The sequence below is a fragment of the Neopelma chrysocephalum genome, unplaced genomic scaffold, assembly GCF_003984885.1.
Source record: "Neopelma chrysocephalum unplaced genomic scaffold, ASM398488v2 Primary Assembly neopelma1_106b, whole genome shotgun sequence".
In the NCBI taxonomy this organism is placed as follows: domain Eukaryota; kingdom Metazoa; phylum Chordata; class Aves; order Passeriformes; family Pipridae; genus Neopelma; species Neopelma chrysocephalum.
Window position 1 is genome coordinate 1,772,855 of NW_020897771.1, and position 23,496 is coordinate 1,796,350.

At 37.7% G+C, this 23,496-nt stretch overlaps 1 protein-coding gene across 2 annotated transcripts in view; it reads right to left on the reverse strand.

Moving 5' to 3' along the window:
- LUZP2 (leucine zipper protein 2) overlaps nt 1–21,939 on the reverse strand; it is a 130,528-nt gene extending 108,589 nt beyond the window's left edge. The window contains exon 1 of one of the 2 annotated variants that reach the window (XM_027696448.1): nt 21,625–21,939. In XM_027696448.1, the coding sequence (XP_027552249.1) occupies nt 21,625–21,686 (62 nt within the window). In that variant the 5' untranslated portion in view covers nt 21,687–21,939. Of the gene's footprint in view, nt 1–13,479; nt 13,593–21,624 lie in introns of those variants that run through there. The other variant, XM_027696449.1, reaches the window with a different exon arrangement.
- Nucleotides 21,940–23,496: the final 1,557 nt, after the last annotated feature.

Here is a 23,496-nt window from a genome sequence, read left to right on the forward strand (position 1 = left end):
AATTTCCTATTTTATTCTACCATGAAAAGCATTTTCCCTTTTACTTAAGTGCAGACTCACGTTTGTTAATCACACCACGCAGATTTCTCACTATAACTGATGAAATACAGTAGATTATCTTTTCCTTGGAGAATGCCTGCCAGGGAAAAACAGGTTTTGAAAATCTAAATGGCCTACTAACCCAGTGCAGACTTCTTTAAAATAAAAAATAATAATAAAAAAAATTAAAAAATAAAAGCATATGAGTATCAGCTAGCACAACTGGTGTCGTTGTTTAAATTTATATTTTGCTTCTATGGTTCTTGTTTTGTCTGCTTCCCTAATTAACACATCATTTAGGAACCTACTTGATTATGCCAAATACTAGCATTATTCATTCTTTCCTACAGAGCAGCACTGAATAGGCAGACTGTGTGGATTCTCCTTCCATTTCCTTGCCCATTTCAGGGATACTCACTGCCTTGTGAGCTGGAGAGTCATTTGAATGCAAAGCACTGTCAGCATCAGGTTGTAATTTTATTTATTAAAACACATTCCTGTAAGCCATAGGAGCCCCTGTTACAATGAAGACCGGGAAAAAAAAATATTTGAGATGTGGACAAGCAGGCTGGGTTTTCTTTTCTGTGTTTGTGATATGCATCTACTTACAGCTGCACACAACCTCACTACATGTGTGATTCAAAGTTACAAGGCATTTCTAGTCTTCAACCTCCCTGTAGAAATAACTAGAATAGGGGTTTTCTTGTTCAACCACATGGCAAGCCACTGATACCCAGTTCTCTCCTGACAAGTTGGGTTCAATTGGTAGACAAAGATAAAACCTGTGCAGCTACTGCAGAGATCTAAAATAATTCTGCTAAAAGATCTGCCCTACTTGCATGTTTTGTGTACCTGTATTTAGCTCTGCAGAGTCACACAGTCTGAAGGTCTTGGTCCCCAAAACAAGGACAGAGTTGCTCCCCAGGCAAGCATTTGCACATTGTTTACTTGGAAGTTTTCACTATTTACTAACTCACCCTGACACAGGAAGCAAAAGCTCCATCCAACCCGGCCTTGAACGCTTCCAGACATGTTTAGTACTACAATGCTAAAGTCACCACAGAGGGATATATCATTCAAAATGAGTGATTTCCACCCCTCAGCAAATTTTTTAGAACATAATCCATTTACAAATTAAAGCCCAGCCATCAGCTTGAAAGTTCATTGCCAGAATACAGAGAATGCTTAATTTTTTTTTAAGAGCCAAAGTCCATTTCAAAAAGCTCCAAGTCCAGTGGCTATATGTACTCAGACCAGAGCAAAAACATTCAATTCTGAGTGTAGAATCAAATCATTAATAAATCTGTTCTTCCAACAAAATTATCTTTTTTAGTTCCTTACCAATATACAGTGATTAACCTGTCAAAATGAGCTTTCAAAACATGTGTATAAACATTCAGCAAATTACTATGTTCTGCAGTACACATTCTCAACATTTTCAATCTAAGTACTTTTAGCTTCATTTGCTGATTTCTTTTGTCGAGAATCTCAAGTGCACACTGAATTTTAAACACCACTGGATTCTCTGTTTTGCAACAATAATCAAACAAAACATCCAAGGTGAATGTCTCTAATTTAACATTTCTCTGACCAACACATTTACATTTGTAATCATTAATCATGTCATCTGGCTTAATGTTCTCATTAATAAATTTAAAAAAAAATCCATTGCTTTATTGGTTTTAGATAGCTGATGACTTTCTTCTCCCTGAAACTTGTCAATGTCATAACTTTACACTCTATATATTTGTACTTCATAGGGAGCCATTGCCAAATATTGACACATAAATCTTATTCTTATATTTTCCAACATGCTTTTTTGACATTGCAATACAGAATTTACACTATTCAAGCAGAATTTTGAAAGGATTCTGTTTTGTTTCATTAAAGCTTCCTGTTGTTAACAGCAGGAAATAGCTTTTTACTCCTCAAAGTAATGCATACTTTGTCTTGAGAGTCAGGACCTAGTTTTTACTCCTCTGCTGCCTGCACTGACAATCTTCATCTTCTCATTCTGGCTCAATATCTTGACCATGTTCACTGGTTGAGAAGAGAGCTGAGATAAACCCCTGCAACCACACACCAACTGTGACTGATGTGGTGACACCTGGGCAGTAAGTTTGACAATAAGTTTTATTCTAAGAAAGTGGTAAAGCTTAAAGAAGTACCTTTTTGGTTTTGAGACTCAACACATTTCACTGGCTTCCACAATCAGACGTGTACTCAGTCAATTTTTAAACACAGAGCATTCAAGATCTTTCATTTCAGGTTTCAAATCTGGATTTGTCATGTATTTCTATTAACATAAAAAGCATTTCACCAGCTGTTATGGGCAGATGAAATGAGTTTCTGGAGGCTTGATGTTTTCATTAACACACACACACACACATATATATATAATATACCACGTAAACCAGCTCTCGTATGGCTTTTAGTGCTTCCTTAAGGAAAGCATAAATAATTTGACTCCCTACTAACATTCATCATTAAAAAGGTTACAACTTCACTTTTCATATTTAACCAAGATCACTTTGCCTTCCAAAACTGAATTTTTGAACAGTCTGTTGAGGTTAAGATAAGCTCTAAATTTTAGGACTCAGTATGGCAATATTGAGCAATAATTCCACCTACTCAGCATACTATTTTTATGAAGGTCTTTTAAATACATTTGTATGAAAAATATTATAGGTCTAATTTTTTTTCCTCTCCTGAGTTCTTGCAAAAGCTCCCTGTGCAGTCAGGCCAGTCTTCTTGCCCACTGGCTCATCTTTCAGCAGATGACCTGCTCCTGCAACTTTAGGATTTCTTTCCTGAAGTATGTTGAGCCTTTCTGGACCCATTTGTTATTAAGGACTGCTTCCCCAGGGACTCTCAAAACCAGTGCCCTAAACAGGCCAAAATCCACCCTCTGGAAGTCCAAGGTAGAGGTTTTGTTGACCGCCCTCCTTCCTTCCTTCCTTCACCAAGATTCAAAAAACTCTATCAAAGTTCTAATTAAATTGATCTCAACTACAGCACATCAAATTTATAAGTCACCTAAGACCGTACAAATAGCTTATAACACACTTTATGATTCTGGAATTATGGTTTACAAGACATCCTTGACACTAAAAGAACGGAAGGATGTTAATTCATTCCATAGTTTCTACAGAAGCAATCCTCTTACCCTCTGTTAAATTCTAAATTGACCATGCACAGCTAAGCCCAGGAAAAGAAATATAAAACTGATGTGTTATAATTAATCATTTTGTTTAATGATTCTATAAATTGTCTTTTCAAAACCATCCAATCTGTCAGTTGTCTTTATCTGTGTTTTCTATGTGTTTGTCTACATATAACTCTGCTTCTGCCTGTATTTCTGTCTTATTTATGTTATAAGCCCTCCAGTGGAGCTAAGATTATGCTTAACTAGTGGTTAACTAGACAAGAATAGAAGTTTCACAGAAGGATGAAAAGCAATAAAATCAGGTTTGCTGTTTATTTGATAGTTTTCCTGGCAATCAGTATAGAACAATCCTTCTAGAACAGTTATCCAATATACTTGTATCCAGCAGATTATTTATAAAAATAAATGTGAGCATTTTAAAGATATAGAAATAATGTAATTGGCTTTGTTTTATATTTCCTAATTCACTAGGCATTCACATTATTCTGCTCGTGGTAGAGATAATTTAATATTTCAATCAGCCCAGAAAAGCCACACAAACTATTTGGAAAAGGATTATTATTCATGTCAATTGATAGAAACAATTTTTTTTTTCTAAAATGGGAACACAATTTCTGAAGCAAATGAATCAGTTTCTTTTTAGTCAATGATATAGGTGGTTGCAACAGGTTCAGGCACATACTTTTAAGATACCAAGTAAAAATAACAATATTCTGCCATGCTGCATACTCTATTGAAAAAGAAAGTTGAAACAACAATCAAATCTTTTTCCTTGACATCAATTTTGAACCTGAAATCTTACTTAATTTGATTTCAGTTTTATAGCCAAACCCCTCCCCAGTCATCAGCCAGGCATCTTTGTGACCAAATATGTTTAACTGTAACACGTTTGGCGTTGTACAACATCATGTAAATCCACACTGAAATGCAAAGCAGCAACAAAGTCTGGTTCATACAGACCTTTAAATAGTAGCTGTGTAGTTCTACTGAAGGAATACAACTCATGGATCTAATGGCATGTGGCTCAAGAATACACAAATACATTTCCCCTAATGTTTTGTTCAACACAAATTTAACTACAGATCTGACTTTCATTTGAAAGGAAAGAGATGAGAAATAGCTTTGATGTGACATTAGAATGTAACAAATAAAATTACCCATATTTAGTCATTCCTTTATTTCCATATGAAGGACACCTATGTCATAATTGATAAGAAAAGGAATTATTACACTCATGAGAAAAAAAAAAAGAGCCAATTATGTGCACTGCACATATTAAATCCAAGGGTAATTTGCCAACATCAAAGTTCATTAACCATACGCCAAGTCCAAAACCCAAAGGATCCTAATTAATGCTGAAAACCTGAAAAAGTAGGTCTGACCTATTCTTCTGTGTGATAGCAGCCTGAAAATTGACATTGCATGGTGCTGCTTTTTTCCATTTACTTGCTGTAGAAGTCATTTAATGCACGCTGTTGCCTATGCAATATTAATAGCAACGGGACTTGAAAATAGATCCTTTCTGACTGCTGGCTCTTTTGCCAGGATATGCCCACATTAAAATCAACCAGGAGAGTGGGTGATTTAAAAATTGTTGGGTTCCTGAGTTTAAAAGGTAGATTTTTTCATGGTGAACTGAAGAGGCTTACTCTGTCCTCATCACTCCATGAATCCTGTGCAGGTTAAATGCATAGTACAAGTACTAGTTGGACTGCTTTGCTATTTTTTCCCCCCTGTACTCTACCTCTATAGCAATTTCACAGGTCTAAATCTATGCTGTTAGTGACAAATTATACAGACTATATGTAGATGTTTGACAGTTGCATCTGCAGATTTTGTTAGTATGTTAACAATATTTTTTTGCCTTTCAAAGAATAAGGTCTCTCATCCAACGTCAACTTCCCAGGACATCTAGGTGTTAATTCACAATAGGAAAGCTAACAAAGAATTCCAGTTTCATTGTCTGAAATGTAACTCAGTCACAGGAACTCAAATCTTGCTTCACCTACAACAAAACAAGAAAGAAGCTTCTATTTTGCTGATACTCTCAAGTGCCGTCAGAAAGGACTAATCCAATAAATGTTTATATGCACTTCTTGATAGCAGGAACAAGTTCTGATTTCAAGGAAATGATCTTGTTTCGTTTTGATTTCAAGTCAATGATATTGTTTCTTTCTGATTTCAAGGAAGACCAACATTCAGTCCACAAAATATAAACCCCAAGCATTACCATAATAGCACAGTTTCATTTTTTTTGTTCTCATTACTAATGCATACGTGGGGGATTATTGCAGAGACTTAAGAGTCTCTCTAAAAACTATTTATCTTTCAGTTTCAAAACATTAGTTGTCTCTGCTCTTTCAAAGCTTTTGGGTTGTTTAGGGTTTTTTCTTTTTCTTTTTTTTTTTTCAGGAAATGGTTCCCATTATTTATTACCAGGTTAAGTAATCACACAACAGAAAAGAAACAAGTAACCAAGTTGCACCAATATGACTTCAAGACCTTCTATTTCTGTAGTAACAATAGAAATTTTTCACCAAGAAAAAATTAAAAGATGTACTACAACTGCAACAGCTCGCTTTAAAAGCACAAACTAAGACAAACAAACCTCTGTTCAATACAGGATTAGGTCCTATCTTCTCCTAGGCTTTCTCAACCACATTTATTTTATATTTCCAGTTTGCCATTACATGGTAATTTGAGACCACCTCTTATTTAATTAAATATTAAATTGCTAGCAAGTGAGCAGTTTGACAAAAAGGGGTTTTGTTTTTTTTCTTTTATAATAGGCTCATAATAGATTAAAAGAAGTATGATTTTTTTGAATAACAAAACTCCAGGGATAATTTTAAAATAATGGAAGCAGCAGGTAATACATTATCAACCTCTACACAGATACACCAGCTAAGTAAAAATAATGATGTAATTTTTGTTCTCAGCAGGACTTTTTAACACATTTTTGTCCTGAAAATTACGTGCTTAATCTAAAGTGTCTTTAAATTCCATCTGATGAGTTGGATGATGTCACCATGCACGAATTGATGGAAAATTGCTTCCTTTGTAAGAAATATTTACCATGTTTTTTCATTAAACTATTCCACAGCAACCTGCTACCACTGAATTTCATCAGAAACTACGTTTGATTGTGCATTAGTGTTTTATAAAGGCACACACTAATAAACTATTTCAATCCACTGATTTAAACTGGAGGCTGCAGTACGAACTAGTGAACAGCCAAACATTTTGGATTGGTTACAAGAGTTGGGTGCCAGTCTTTTCTAGTTTTTACACCAGGCTGCAAGTCAGTATATGTCATTATGACTCAGCTTCCCATTGAATCTCCTGAAAGAATACCTCAAGAGAAAAAATCCTTAGGCCTGCAGGCAAAAAAAAAAAAAAGCTTTCTGTTTTGGAATGTAAATTAGCTGCTATTTCATGATCACCTACTTCAGTGGAATCAAATGATCAAAACTTGGAAAAGCTATGTGCTAGTTTTTCAGTTAAAAAAAGCTCTGGTTACCCAAAGTTAAAGATAACCCTGTAACATATATTATGATCCAAAGCTACAAATACTGCACTATCTTGTGTGTATATATAAAATGACATTAAAAAAAAAGGATGAGGTAAGCAGTATATATGCCAGAAAGTTGCTCACACTGTCAATTTAAAGTCTACTACTGATCTTCAGGAAAAACAAAGCCAGTTGACACTGTATTTTAGTTCTCTCCTATAATTCTTCTTTCTAACTCAAAGGAAACATCCCTTCAAGAATGCTGTTTTTAAGGAATAGCTAAATACTATATTCACACTACATTTTATACTCGCAAAATAAAAGATTCTTTAGTTTAATAAAAATTTCTAAGTTGGTAATATTAATTTTTCCCCCCCAGTAGAGTAAGTTTTAACTGCCCAGTATTTAAAGGTTTAGTGGTCGAAGGCCATGGTTTGTTTTTATTTTGCAAGTTTTTAGTTTCTATGACAGAAGTATTAACTTCAATGCACTCAGCCCTTCAAGAGGAAGGCCCATGAAAAGCACAAGATATCTGATTGTACTTTCATCAGCTTTCATAACTGACCACCATTTAAAAAGCAAATAATTTTTGCCTGGTTTCACCTAGGCAGGAATACTTGGACATCACTGCCAAATGTTGAAAACGTCATGGAGTAACAACTACCCCAAAATGAGGTTTTGTGTAGGTAGTTTTGATCCAAGATCCATTTAAAATGCAGCATCTTTCTGCTCCTCAGCTAATTCCTGCAGATTGTATCTACCTCATATTTTGATTTCAGAAGACAAGGACATGATTTCCTTTTTATCTGCTTCTAAATAACAGAACTTTTGATGCTTTGCTCTCTAAAAGTTTTGCTCGTTACCCTTCAAAGCACAGCCCTAATGAAACTGCTTAGATGATTCTGGCAGCATTTATCAAAAAACCCACATTTATAAAGGTCATTTCTTAAGGTCAGTCAAATAATCCAAGAAGAAAACAGGGATTCTTTCTCATCATGTTTCTCTCAGCATTTTTATGCTGGAGTCAATCATTTCCATCACACATTCTGCTCATCCAAAACCTTTCTTCTTTATTCTCTTTCCATAAATTCCTTTGGAGAGAAAAATAGCACGACATTAAATGCTGTAAGAATAACAGGGATTCTAGTGCAGAATGATAAACTTAAGATCATCTGATAAACTGGACCATAGAAAAACAAAACTGGGGGTACAAGTCCCAGTTCCACTGGGTCAGTTGTATTTGTGTGAGATTGATCCTGGGTTTAATTCCATCCAGACAATGCTCTATAGCAAAGACAAGTAAATTTCTGACCTAATAGTCTTCATACCATTTGCTGGAATAAACAGAAATGTGTTTCTACACGAATCACCCTAAAGTCTTCAGGATAAATACTTGCTCCTAGTACCTCCACCATCTTTACCACTGATTTTGCATCAGGGAATATTACTGACAGCTTAACAATGTTTCTAGATTTCGAAAATACTTGAGATAAAGGTAAAAAGCACCATGCACAAAAGTAGACTCAGCTAATACAGTTTACTTAAACAAGTGAAACAGCCTACTCTTAGCACAGATACTCTCTGCTAGTGAAAGACAGTGAGAGATATCATTACATTCCATATAAATATCTGATTTTCTCTTATCCACCTCCGTGCCTTCTGCCTGCTGCAGAAGAAATAGGCAATCTTTTTGAATTAGCTATGCAGGTGAGTAAGAAAGCTGTCAGGTACAGGCACTAAACTGATCCATATCACATCAAATGAATACAGTCTGGAAGGGTGGAAAACTGCACCTATTCCTGCGCAGTTTTATGTGCTGCCATTATCTCACAGGGGCTCATTCAGTTTTGAAAAACAAGAGGTAACCTGAGATTATTTTTCATGGTTGACGTTAAACGCTGGCTGTTCCCGTGCAGCTCAGCCTCAGAATGAAGTCTTAAATACCAATTTGGATCAAAGCGTTGAAAGCGCTAATTGAGCTGGCAAAGATACAATGCTCACAATTAAAAGATGTCTCCATTTGGTTGATGGCCAGATCTGTAGCTGGAATAAAGTTGCAGATGCCAGCTGATGATCAGAGCCAGCTCCCTCTCTGAAACACAGCACTGCATTTCTTGCTTATTAATTGGAAGGGACTACTGTGACTCTGACATTACAATGTAGCCACTGACCTCAGAGAGTGGCTTTTAAATAGGAGCATTGTTTTCTTCTTTTCTTAGGGGCACAGATCCTGCCAAAATTTAAACATTAAAATATCCAGATTCAATTTGCAACAGAGACATCCTTCAACCATGATGTGCAACTCTTCCTGTTGACATGCAACTGCCCAATTACTTACAGATACATCCGATTTTTTTTTTACTTGCCTATTGAATTCTAAGAGAAATTACTCTTGCCACGACTGCATTCTTCACTTTTGCACATTAGAAAGCACATTATCAAGCTGATCAGTACTAATCTGATGAGTGCTGTGTTTTCACTGCTCATGTTATGCAGGGGGATAGCAACATCCTATGAACCACTCTCTGCAGAAAACGTTAAGAAAAACCAAAGGAAATCAACTTTTAAAACAAAGGCTTCAAATATTCAAGTAATAAACAAAAGAGTTGTTAAGGGTGTACCTGGAACACTAGTAAAAAACTACTATAACACCCAGTCAGTACCAATTAAGGGCAAACTTTTCATAAATGTCAATCAGAAAATAAAAAGAAAACCCGCAAACTTGAGAGAAGAATGTCTTTTATTTCCCACAATAAGACTGCTCTCAAAGAAATATAAAAGGAAGAGAAGTCAGAAAGCTTTGCATACCTGAGTGCCCTTCCATGTTTGGATGCCAGGAAGTTGGGACAGTTAGTTCCTGTACTCTTTGTCCAAACGGAAAACCATAAAATTGCTGAAGAACAATATCCTTCAGGATACCAAACACGTCGAAAGTAAAAGATTACTTCCATAACACAAGTGACAAAATCTCTTATATTAAGAATGATCCCTGGACCAGTGCCAAGCAGAAAACCCAAATCAAATGAAGTAGTGGTGACCCTTACCATGTCCAAAAACACCCATAGCCACTTTTCATGATGGGTAGATTTCATCACTTTTTCCCCTTAAATCAATTTTATATATTAATTCCCACATAGGCAATTAAAAGAAAGCAAACAGGAAAAGAAATCTTCCCACCTTTCTCCTCCACACAAATAAAAATCTGAAGTCCAACACAGACCACATCATCTATTCCAAATTATGTCCACTGAAAACTGTCCTGCAAGTAATGAAATGACGGTAAAAGAGTGAACACTCCTCTTTCACATTATCACTGAGTGGGTAATGTTGGAAAGGAGCACAGTGGGTCATCCAGTCCAAGCTCCCAGCTCAAGCAGGGTCATCCTAGAGCACATTGCACAGGACCACATTCAGAGATTTCCTCAATATCCCCAGTGAGGGAGACTCCACAACCTCTCTGAGCAATCTATTCCAGTGTGCAGTCACCTGCACAGTAAAGAAGTTCTTCCTCGTGTTCAGGTGAAACATAAAAGCTTTTGAGGTCTGAAGAGGCTGAGATCTTTCTCTAAAGCAGATTTGGAAGGTTACCTGCAGTGTAAACTTTGAAAAAGCTTCAAAGCCAGGTAAGAAGAGGGACTTCACAAAAGCACCCACTGTTTCCCATCCCTAGGGGAGTTATTTGGAACAACCTCAGGATGTGTCAGGTGAGGTTACACTGACAGCCAGGCCACTAAGAAACACACACCAAGGTAATCAATCTGAGTGAGCTTTTAGCAGTACGACAGTTCAAGTTTCTCTCTCAGCAGTGCCATAGTGACAGCCATCACCAACATAAATATTCTGTTGAAACACAAGTAATCTACACTATATTTATATCTTTTTGTACACTGAAGTGCAAGACTGTCCAACAAAAAGTGGAAGCTGGCAGAATAATTCCAGGTTATCGTGTTTTCCAGAAACAACGCTTGCCTCCAGTATGATTTCTTGCATTTGAAAGAAGTACCAGGATATTAAAAGAAAACCCACCAGTGCTATCTGTAGAAATAATTTGGTATTTTTATCTGCAAGAAGTGTAACCAAATTCGATGCCTTAGCTGTCGAAAAAAAATTCAGCTGTTTTGAAATATTTCATTCTGTAGAAGCTGAAGTATGTATGTGTATACATAGATATACACATATATATTCAAGCCACTGAGAAAAGATAGCCAAAAATCAAATTTTCATACTTAATTATGTGTCTACAACTAGAAACCCTTCACACATAGGCACATACACTGTCCATATTTATGTATTTTCCCTTGAGCAAAAAGAGATCTTTTTACATTCAAAAAAAAATACGCCAGTGGAATTGGATACCATCTTGCAATTTTTAATTTCTTTTTATGAGCATCCACAATGATGTTTTGGCACCTACTCCAGATAAGGAGACTTTCCCACAGCCATTCCTTTTCATTAAATTAACAAGAATCAAGTAAGAGCCCTCTCCATCCTCATTAGTGTTTGGTAAGTAATGAGCACTAAGATTTAGACACACACAGAGATACACTATAAAACAGGGTTATCTGGAAGATTTACCCTTAAGTTAGCACTAGGTGTACATAACCTATGAGGTTTAAAGTATCTGTAGCACAAGAGGAATCTGTTCTATTGCCCTAAAACTGAAGTGAAAGTGCTAGCTTTTTACTGCTTTCTTATCAGGATATTTTGAAGCCATATTTTTAAAACTAGCTTTAAGCTTTTGTTTGAAAGAATTAAAGCTACACCAACATTATAATTTCTAAGTCCTGAGCACTAACAAGGAGAGCCTAACCAGTCTCCTTCCCTCCAATATTTTCTCACTCTCTACACATACAGCATTTTTATTTTTATCTTTGTTTAGAAAGAGCAGCATCCAGATGCAGTCAGCCCCTGGTAAGATACAGATAAACAGAATAACATCAATATTTCAACTTATTCATTCAGCGCATAACATCCCTTTTTATCTACCTCCTTCCAACAGATATCGAAATTAGCCTGTTTTCCCATCACCACCCCTTTGATATCTTATCTCATCCTATCAGGTCTGAGAATGGCTCTGGCAACTTCTCAGTTCTGACTTTGTGAAGTGAAACTTCCCAGTAATTTCCTTGAAAATCAAGTGGTTGAGGGAATTGCTTGGATATATACGTTTGTTTCCAGGCTAGTCAGTGACTGAATTTCTGAAAACACATCAACTTATTTCTCCAGATTGGTCCTTGCAAATATTCACAAGAACGAGTCTGCTAGAGATATTGAATATTCTTCTACAGCAGTGGCACAACCTACCTTAAGGATCATTTTATTCTCTAGAACATGGAAAGATTTAAAGCAGATTAAATTATTCCATACTGATTCTTCCAAGGTATTGTTGGATGTAAGCAAGGGCGACAAAAACTCCGTGTTCCCGTAATGGCTGAACATTATTTGGAACAGTTTTCCATTACATATAAAAGTACCATTTTAACGTGTGACATAACCAAGATTAGGCAACAAAGGAACATATGATGTGGGTGAACACTGAAGTACGTAAACCTGACTGCAAAATCAACTTCTGTACATCACCTATTTGATGGGAATGGCTTCAGCCTTTGCAACTACATTTTATAAGCCATTGATGGGCAATTTGTCTATACAGAGAACCTTTAGTTCTGGTATACATATATTTCTTCCTAGCTATTTCAGAAGCTATTTAAATTTTGTCAGTTTAGGTACATATGAAACTAGCAACACCACGCACTGTGACATTAAAGCAGATGGAAATGCAAGTTTTTTTCGAGTCCATCTGAAGAAACTGATTATTATTTCTTTAAAACAGACCTTACTATTTAGCTTTCACAGCATTTTAATTCTTTCTGTGCCCAGGAACAGATAGCAATCTGCCCTTGAGCCAAAAGAGCTCCAGCTGAGTAGAAATTAGGGAAACAACTAGGATGTTTGAAACAGGAAAAGAGGTATGAGTTAAAGAAATAAAATATATTAAATGTCTGCTTTCATAAGCTTTCCTAAGCCAAATACAGCACATCTGTGTACACTGAAGAGCAGACAGTTGTTTTACAAGTAAATAAAAAAAGCAACTGCAGATTAGTCTCTATTCACTATCTGGGCACTTCAGGACAGTATTTTTTTCACACATCATTCACATATGAATGTAGAGATTTCACAGAAAACAGTATTTGAGACTAATTTTTACCAAATTAAACAGCCAGGCTGCACTGGTTGCAACGTTAAAGATGATTAATGAAGGAAACAGAAGGGGAGCAGCAATGCTGTGGTGGGTTCTGACCCCCCCCTCACCCCATTGTCACTGAGGCACCATGGTTACAGATTAATTTCCCAAGCCTTACCATCTGCATTAAGCCAAATAACCTTATTCCTCAGCCGAGAATAAAACAAAGAAAGCTGCAAGCCTAGACTTTGTAAAAGACATCAGGACGTCTTCCCAACCATCACGACTGTTTTGTACCCCCCATACACATCAGCACCTAAATAACAGTCTGCATTTCAAAGGCTACAGCTCTCGTTTCCATTCGGATTTTCAAGAGGTTAGTGCAGTCAACAGGCTGTTGTTCCCTTTTGAAATTCAAAAGGTGTCAGATTTGACTTGTTCATTTCGCTTAAAAGAAAATCCACTGCAGATTACAGGTATTAAGACTCTCTAAAATGTCTGGTCCCTTGGCAAACGGTTGGTTCCCCTCGCAGAAGGAGGAAGAAAACAAATCAAAACCAACAGAAAACTCAACAGTACCTGTTTGCAGAAGTGCACATGCCAGGAGCCTCCGCACTCTCCATGGAATAGAGGGGTTGAAGCACAGCAGGGCTGATGGACTATGCCAGTCACTGATAAGTAGTAAGAATACAGTGGCTATTTTGGGCTTTTTGGCACAGAAAACAAGAATTAATTATCAACTGATCGGTTTCAGCAAAGCAGCTCAAAGGTCCAGCTACTAAACACAGTTGTTTGATTTACACCCTCACTGAGCTTCAATCTCCCCAAAAAATATTTCCTAACAAAAAAAACCCACTAAGTGAAGCAGTAGTAAAATTGATTTTATTTCTCTGTTTTCAAGGGAGTGTCTCTCTTTGCACATCGAGCACACATTTCATTATTTTGCCTCAGGAGGAGGAAACTTCCTCAACAATCTAATGACACCCAGAGCACAGCACGGCTGCTTTTCGGTCTTTTCAGCTCAATTTTCCCACACTTTTTTTTTGTTTTCTCTTCCACATTTCAGTAAAATCTCGTTTTCCCCCCTTGTTTAGCACCACAGGCGAGCCTGGAACAAACATATGGCTGCAAAAATCATTCAGACATGAAGAGGATGGCATTCATAAGGCGGGCACAGAGTATTGCTGGGCTTATTGTTACTATCGGTTCACAAAGCAGTTCTGAGGTACAAAGTTCAAGCTCCTACTCCTGTTTAGTCATTCATATCAACAAAATTACACAGTCACCTGAAAAACTGTATCAAGTATTGAGAATTCAACAATATAAAGCTTGAATAAGCTACTTTGTTTACCGCTTACAGCACCAGGTAATTTGTCTCCCCTCCCACTACCAGAACAAGTTTTATAAACACCCATAAAAACTATGGAAAATAGGTTTAAGTGTTATTTCCCTACGGTGAAATTACAGAGACTGGGCCCCACTATCAACCCCTGTTGGCCTGTTCTTGCATAGAAGGTGTTTTGATGCTCTCTAAGCAAGGGCAGAGCAACAAAGCCAGTGATGACACATCCCTCTGGGTAGAACTTTTGTGTGGAGATGTTAGAAAGATGTTCTGCTGCAGCCCCACTTCCAACTAAAAGGGAAAAGTGTTAGTCTGCAGTTAGATGTGACTCAGCAAATGCTCGTTCCGTTTTCTAAGGGCTGCAATTTGTCCGACAGTCGATAAATATGTTTTTCAACCAGTTTCCACTTTCATAATGGGCAAATGGAAAGAAAACCCACCCATTTCCTACAAGGAAACTGTGACTATAAATCAATCAAATAGGATAATTCATAAATAGCAGCAATAAGAATATGTAAATGGATGGGAAAAATAACACTTTTGGTAACACACACCAACTGGCAGCAAACAAGTCTTATCTTCTTAAGACAGCATGTGGAGACAAAACACACCAGAATTTTTTGACACTTCTCTACTTCTTTCCATAGAAGCTATTAATCAATATTGACAAGCAAGATATTGAGAAATTCTGCCCACAGCATGTAAGATTCACATATTGATTTCTCTAACTGAAGTATTATTTGTATCAACAAATACAGCAGAAACTTAAGCGGGAACACTACCAAAAAAATTGCAAAGACAAAACACAGTGAAAATAAATATTGATAAACACGGGAATAATGTGAGGTAAGGGGTAAATGAGTAAGTAACAGCAGAAGAAGGAAAGGGAGAAAAAACCCTATAGTAGCAACCAAAAACTGCTATTTCATGCAGTGTCATATTTATTCTTCAGCATTTCTAAAAGGACTTGCCCTCCAACGTGTTTGAAATAGCAAATATAACAATACACCTTGCACAATATTAGGACTGAAGGATGGTGTAAAAACAATCTTTATGCTTTCTGACAAACATATTACTTGACTTCCATGCAGAGAATATTTACAGATCTGACTCTTACAAGGCAGATGGCACATCCATTGTGAAAAACTAGACAATGGGAAGAAACACTGCTTTTGACAAGTGACATAAATGAGACTGCTTTGTCTGCAGAGTGGTACATCATAAGGATTACTATCTGTGAACAGTTTTCTATTAAATATAGAAAATAATATGGAACCCACAATCTCACAGAAAAAGGGATTACAATTTTAGGTTAAGATATCCTTGTACCCTGTCCTAAATTAATAAATGAGAAAGAAACAGGAAAGTGTCAGCATTCTAATTTTTCTAAACACAAAGAATACATTAAAATGTCAAAAGTAACTCCATGGCAAGTCTCCTGAGCAGAAATGCATTGTACATAGAATAACAAGCAGAATTCCAACTGTTCTATTACATTTAGACTGAATTCTAGAGATCCTCAAGATTTATCCAAGATCACCTGGAACTTCAGGAACCTATTAACTGTAGATTAGATGAAATCTAAAAAAGTCTTTAGTGAAGGTTACAAAAGTTTTTATGGTATCCTTTTTTCCCCCTCACTTCCTTTTTGTTTTTTCCTTCTTCTTCCTTTCACTTTCCAGAAGTCAGAAACATAAGTGGTAAAGTATCACAAAAAAATATATTTTTTAGTTTTTCTGGCAAAAATTTAGTTTTTTTCTGGAATTTTAATTTAGGTTGGTGATTTTAGATATATGGAGCACCTTTAAATGTATTAGCCCAGCTAATAAAAAACCATAGCAAGTATCACACTTCCAAGGGCATCATTCATAACCAAATGTTAGTCCTAAAATAGCAGAAAATTCCATAAAATTTGAAACTTTTTAAAAATTAAAAATGAAAGTCTTCTTCCCACCAAGACACATAGAGTAAAAAAAAAAAAAAAAGTGGAGTTACTTTATTCAGGAGGAGAAGCAGAAGTAGCTCCTCCTGCCCACACATCTGGTGGTGTGGGGTTTTTGGGTTGGTTGGTTGGTTGATTGGCTTATCTGATGGGGGTTTTGTGTGTTTCTTTATGGGGTGGAGGTTGCTAGGTCTCATATCAAAACTTTCCTCTCAGAGGAAAACCTTTGTTTCTCCAGGTAGCTTCTAGTTCGCTGCATCAGCCACTTGCTTATAAGTCATCAAAACAAAGCCATTAAGCCAAACACCTTCCTTAAAAAAAATGGAGTTGCACCACCGGTTTAAGCACCCATTATGCTCAAACACAGTCCACAAAAAAAGCACATAGTTCTTCAGCTATAGTACACCACAAGCCGTATCTAAATACTACTTCTGTACCTCAAATATAAGTCCTTACAAGCCATTGACAAAACAAGCATCATCATCATCAGGCACATTGACAGAAATCAGAAAGCTTTCACAGCCCAGAAAACTCAGACAAGCAAAAAGCATGAATTCTAAGCAGGAGACAAATGGTAGAGTTATTACCCTCCTGAAAGAATAAAATTAAAGAACCTACAGCAAAAAAAGCATCGTGTTTTCTGCTAAAGAAGCAGCCTACTAGCACTCTGCACAGTTCATCCTCAGCCCTGGGGAAAAAGAGGGACACTGCTGGACCTCGGCCTGAGATCTCAGGAGTGAGAATAGCTCCTGGCTGCCTGCCAGGGACACTGTAACCATGGCGTGGTTACAGCCCGGAGCATCAGCACCCAGCCTGAGCCTCATGCTTCCACCTCAAAATCCAGGAAAGGGCAGAATTCCATCAACTCTCGTGTCACTGTAAATGAAAGACACCCAATTACAGCCAAAAAGACCTTGAAAACTAGAAACAAGGATTTTTGACTTTCTCCCCCCCATCCCAGTACAGTAATGTCAAATATGTTTCTCTTTATCTTTCCTCAGGTCTCAAACTGAGTTCTTTACACACCTTTATCTGAAAGGAGGGAAAGATACTATTTTCACTTCCCTTAAAAAATAATTACTTAAGGCCACAAATGCAGAGGAAATAGTTGACCTTGAAAACATATCTGGGGGAAAAACCAAACCAAAACAATCATTTAGGTCAGGTTCTCAAGCTTAATAAGAAGATTCATTATATTTCTATCACTTCCAACAATAGACATACACCAGATGTCTACTGAAGGTAACACCCATACCTTCATTAAGCAACTTGAAATGAGCACACTAGTTTTGTCCTGGCTACAAACCACAGAAGAAGCATTCTTCTGAAGCCTGGGAATTAGAGATTGCTTTGTAACATCATGTACTAAGACTGACAGTGGAAAAAGAACCACCAGCTACTTCTCTACCATTAAAATAAGTTCTGCCTTTTACAGCCCTGTTGTTGTTTGTACATGCATTTAATGAGTTGCTGTAGTGGAAATATTATTATTGTTATTAAAGTGCATCTTGTTGGGTTTATGGTCCTGTTCTCTGCTATTAAGCATTCTACTTCAATCAAATTATTCGGTGTCTTGTATCTTTGTTCTATTTCACAGGTGGCCAGAAAGGAATGCATTGTCACAAAAAAAAAAAAAAAAAAAAAAAGGAAAGGTTTGATCACATCGAGCCATCAAGCTTCTTCTAAGGAGTCATATTTTTGTCATTTAGACACAAAATTTTGGTACACAGCCTTTCAATAGTAACATTTAAGTAACACTCAGAAAACTGTCATTTTAGCTAAAGTTAGGGAAGCCTCATTAGACAAAGTAATGTGGACCACTAATTTTAGTTTCTGATCCCAATGCCTGACTTCATGTAAGCATTCCCTTCTACAAACAGCTTTGCAGACAGATTGTTCAGGTGTCAGGGGCCACAAAAGCACATAAGTGGCCACAGAATCAACTCTGAGCCTGTTGCACACTGTGTCCACTCCCTGAACTCATTCACTGAGACTCATTTCTGATGCTGTATGAAAAATCTATACTGTCTCCAGCATAGTTTGAAAAAAATTAACATATATACAACTATCACATTAGATCTGCCAACACTGAAATGTCAAAGGAAATATAAAAGTGTGCTGGAAATCACAAACTTCAGAATAGTTTTACGAAGCTAAATTCACCTTCAAAAATATTCCCCTTTACATTTTGAGAGACTGATTTCAGGGCAGTAATTTTTACTTATTCCATCAAAACATACATAGTTAACTGCACAGACAAATACACCTCAATCTTACTACCTGTTTTGCACTACAGTCAACTGGAAATATGAGTAAGAGTTATCAAAGCCACACCAAAATCCAACTTAGGTAATGCAGAAAAGATGGTTCATTTCAAAACCATGAACTTTCTGTAATTTTATAGGCATTGATTCATGCATGTAATTTTATACCAAGCTTAGAAGTTACACACAGTTATGAAATAACGGTGACAGATGTGCATTTGCCTCTTTTTAACAATACTATCAAATAAGAAAAGATGACGGGTTGTGTTAACATAGTTGAACTCATCAGTTCATATTTGTTTGCAATTAGGCCTGAGGACGTGCACCACCACACGAGACCTTCCAAAACCATCACCGTGACATAATGCAAAGAAGGCATCACCCCATAGCAAGGGACAAAAAACATCAGCTGTCCACCTCTGCAGCAAGTCCCGTGCTCACTGATTTCAGCACCAGTGTAAGAAACAGAGCAAAAACTGTTATAAAAATAAATACTTACTTTGGAAAGCTTTCCATCTTGCAAGGCTGATGCTTTGTCTTAGCTAAGCAATTTCACACAGCAGGATGTCGGACTTTGCTTTGTGCAAACACAACTAGTCCTGCAAATCTACTCTGTTAGGTCCAACCAGTGAATTAGTCATATGTTTACAAGTACTAACTGCCACAGACAGAACTACCTTCTGCTGGAGGAGACAATAATCCAGTAGATGGCATATTGATAGCACTGTATTATTTTTTTAAACTTAAAGCATGTGCTGTTGAAAAATTACTCTATGTTCTACACAGCCAGTTATAAGTCAAGCAACTGCTGAAGAAAGTAATCCAGGACTTTTGTAAGTCTCCAACTGTACAGTAGAGTTTCAGTCTCCTTTTTAACAGGATAACCAATCTGGCACCAAAACCAAAACTTCACTTTGCAACACATATTGCACTTGGGTGGAATTCTAACTGGAATTTCTCTCACGTTGATCATTTTCACCCCTCAATTACATAAGAACATAAATCATCATGGGCCACAAAACTGTACTCTTATCAGTGTTTCCACTCCTCAGAATCATAATTTTCATAATTAGTATTCACATGCCAACTTCAACTTCTTGTTATTCTTTCTAACTATTTTTTGAAAGGTGAGGAGGGACTTGAATTTTTTTTTTTTTTACAGTATGAGCTACATTTCATTTTTCAAACCAGTAATATTTCCTCATGGAGTTAAGGACCCACTTTTAGGGCTCTACACTAGATACCTTGATTCCCATGAATGTTCAGGCAGTTTTTAAGTTTTCCATAGCTCGTTTCAGTGCAGTTTAATCTGCACTAGCTCATGCAAGATACAAACCTGCATCTGCAAAAGCTGGTCTGGTGCTTCCTCCCCATCTTAACTTTTCTTCCAAGGATGCATCACTCTTTAATGAGCATAATAAAATTATTAATCTGAATTAATTCACACTTGATTGCCAGTGAAAGTTCCCTCAGACATCTCATTAAATCAGAAGAACTGAAGCACAATATATTACAGTTTCCCTCTGAGTTTTATATTCCGAAGCGCACCAGCGTGGCTCATATGGACCAGCGCTGTAGAATCCCTAATCAGAAGGGATTTTTACCAAAAAAAGTACTCCTCCTGTGCCAATAGCAACCCACTCTAAAAGAGGGAAGTAACCAAATAATTGAAACGATTTCCTGACCCAAGGAAATGGCCTGAAGCTGAGTTAGGTGAGGTTTAGGTTGGATATTAGGAAAAGGTTCTTCACCCAGAGGGTGTTTGGTCACTGGAACAGGCTCCCCTGGGAAGTGGTCACAGCACCAGGCTGGACAGAGCTCAAGAAGTGTTTGGACAAGGCTGTCAGACACGTGGTGGGAATCCTGGGTCTGTCCTGTGCAGGGCCAGGAGCTGGACTTCAATGATCCTTGTGGCTCTCTTCCAACTCTGTGATTCTATGATTTCTCCCTGCATTCGGACTTCTTCCCACTCAGAGATTTTCAGTTATTATTTGCTGTGTATAGAGAGAGATGATCTCCTGCTGTCCCTTACTATTATGTAGCAGGTACACATTTTTCCCTTTCTTTTATATCGCAGTGAACAATTAAGCCTTAAAACAATTAAGCTGCTTTGATGCCAAATTTACACGAAGAGATCAAGAATAAGGGAAAAAAACCGCATTTCCCTGAAAAATGTACATGCATATATCCTCTGAGAACATACTCATTGGATTTACTACTATTTATTATGGACTTAATTACTGTGTTATTATTCTAACACTGCAGAACAATACCACAGTCAAAATTTGGGCTTGATTTACTTATAGGGAACTGGAAGTTGAGAAGTCTGAACTGAGAGCAGTGTCATGATAGATCTGCTCTGCACCCAACATTAACTTCCCATCTGTGTACATCAAGACAATGGGATAGCGTGTCTCAGCTTTATCTTTTTTCTGCTGAACATATTGTACCTACAAGATGGACAACATATTATCTCTCAGCAGCTGAGCAGAACACACTATCTTATCAGAACACTGCATGGCCAGAGCAGGTGTTATTTTTAAGCTGAAATAGATTTTGTTCGCATTTTCTCATATTTGTTATACTTGCACAGAAAGGAATTCTTCTAGATTGCAGCAACTTTTTACACGTTTACTGGCATTGAGGTAACACTGCAACACCTCACCTGCATTTCACAGTGAAAAAAAACCCCCAAACAAGACCCCCCGGGTCTATGTTCAGATAGAGAATCCTAAAACTGAGACAAGATTGTTCAAGTGTTTCTAATTTTCTTGCTCTCTATAAGGGAAAACATTAGCATGTTCTCAGTTTCAGCTGTCTGCCTTTCTTTCCAACGGAACAGAGTCTATCTAGTTTTACTGTTCTATATATAAAGCTTATATTTGTCACTGTCTTGTTACATCCCACAAGCTGTGGGTCAAGTTACACGGGAGCATCTCTTTCTTGTCATTAAAAAAAAAAAAAAAAGCCTAAAACCACCAAGAGAACACTCAGTATCTTATAGAGGATCGGGAGGGAGAGTGGGACGGATGAGAATCAGATGGTCTCTGCTCTAAACTTAATACCCCAGTAAAAGCAGAAACCCGTGTTATTTCTCTTCGAAGCACCGAATCTGAAAAAAAAAAAAAAGCAAACAAAGCAGGAGCACCTTAAAGAAAATAGCTCTCGGTACTCACCTAGTGCCGAAGACCAGCGCAGCAAAGAGAGGCAGCAAATAATAGGCAGAGATGAATTTCATACTGGCGCTCCCCCGTTTGTTCCGTTCCTCGCACTGGTCCTCGCACCGGCTCTGTCCCCGTCTCCTCCTCCCGCACTTCGCCTCGCCGGGGGAGCCGCCCCTCCCGCTGCGGGAGGGTCCTGCCTCCGCCAGCGCAAACCCGGCGACAGCCGGGAGCGCCGAGCGGGATTCGAGCGCCGGGAAGGGGATCACGAGGCAGAGCAGAGCCGCCGGCGGGCGGCGGCTCCAGCGCGGCCCGCGGGATGCGCCAGGACTCGCCCCTTGGGGGCGGCCGGGCAGGGATTAAAACGGGGATGCCCCGGGGGCCTCCGCTCCGAGGGCACCGCGGGGCGCGGCCGAGAAATACCTCCTGGAAGTCAAAAAAAAAAAAAAAAAAAGAAAAAGGAAAGAGAAATTAAAAAAAATAAATAAATGAAATAAATAAAAGAAACCCGCAACGAAAAATCCGCCGGTATTTTGCGGCTAGCGCCTTTGTGTGATGTGAATACAAACGAGACAGGTGATACAGAGAAAGGGAGCTGCTCCTAGTAGGTGTCAAGCCCCTGAGCAGCCTGTCACTGCACCCAGCCCAGGTGTCGTTTCTGCAAAGCAGGAACACACAAGCTACTATTTCAATCAGGTGTTCATTCACCTTCATATCAAATTGAAGGCAACAGCAGAAATAGCTTCCAAAATAGGACTTTGAAACGTTAATGTCATCTCTAAAAGCCCTTCATCACCTGAAACAACCAGTTGGACCTTCAGAGAAATAAATACTCGCTTCCTGTGTTTGTATTCACCTGATCTCAATCACTAGTTAAGTGAATCTGCATTGGTTAAAGATACTTCCAGGATATAGGTATTCCCTGCCTTGACACAAGTGAAGTTGATCTGATGGCAAACCACATGAAAGTAAAATAATTAAACAAGAAACACCTACCTATGCAATACCCAAAAAAGCCCAATCAAACAAACTTGTCTGTAAGTGAGTGAAGTGTGGTCATTACAAGAAAGAGTTTTGGTCAGCTATGTGCTTGTCTGGTCATATGAAATGCATCCAGAAACTGAATTATACATCACAAGCATAAAATAAAAAATTTCCACAGTTTAACCTGGTGTGTCATTGCATTCAGCTACTTATTGAGGAGTAATTTTGGATTCCATCAAAGCAAAGAGAAACTCACTGTTTGAAATAAATGGAAGACTTTAAAATTAGCATTGTCCCTGAACAAGACATTCACATGGCATATAAATAGAATTAATAAACTACCTTATTTGTTATATCCTTCAATAACAAACTGAGAGGGAAGGGAGAGAAAAGAAAAAAAGAAAAGGCAACATAAATGGCCAAAAAAAGAATAAAAAAAATTATTTCTGACTCCTCTTCCTGTGTCCTAATGCTAGTATCTTTTTTCAGCACACCTGGCAGCAAGTTCTATTCATTCAGATTATTTTAAATCAGTATTTATTGTTATTTTGATGCTACATACCAGCATGAAAGAACAGTCATGTTACCATGGATACTTATTATAGAATAGTGAAAAGGTCATAAAAAGAGCAGTTAGCTTGTCATTTTCTCTTCCAGAAAAAGCCAACCTTCCCAGGCTACCAGGCACCTCATAGTCTTGTATCAGCAGCTAATACTTGTTTCATCTTCCTTTTATGTGCACACATAAAAGGGTGGGATGGAGGGGAAGATACTGGTGCATCGAGGCAGCTAATTATGCCTGACCGTGCTGAATGACCTTATGAAAACTTGTGAAACTTTGCAATTTGAGGAATTATTTTTTACTTCTATTGCTGCCTTGCCTCTTTTTTGGGGCGTGGGGGT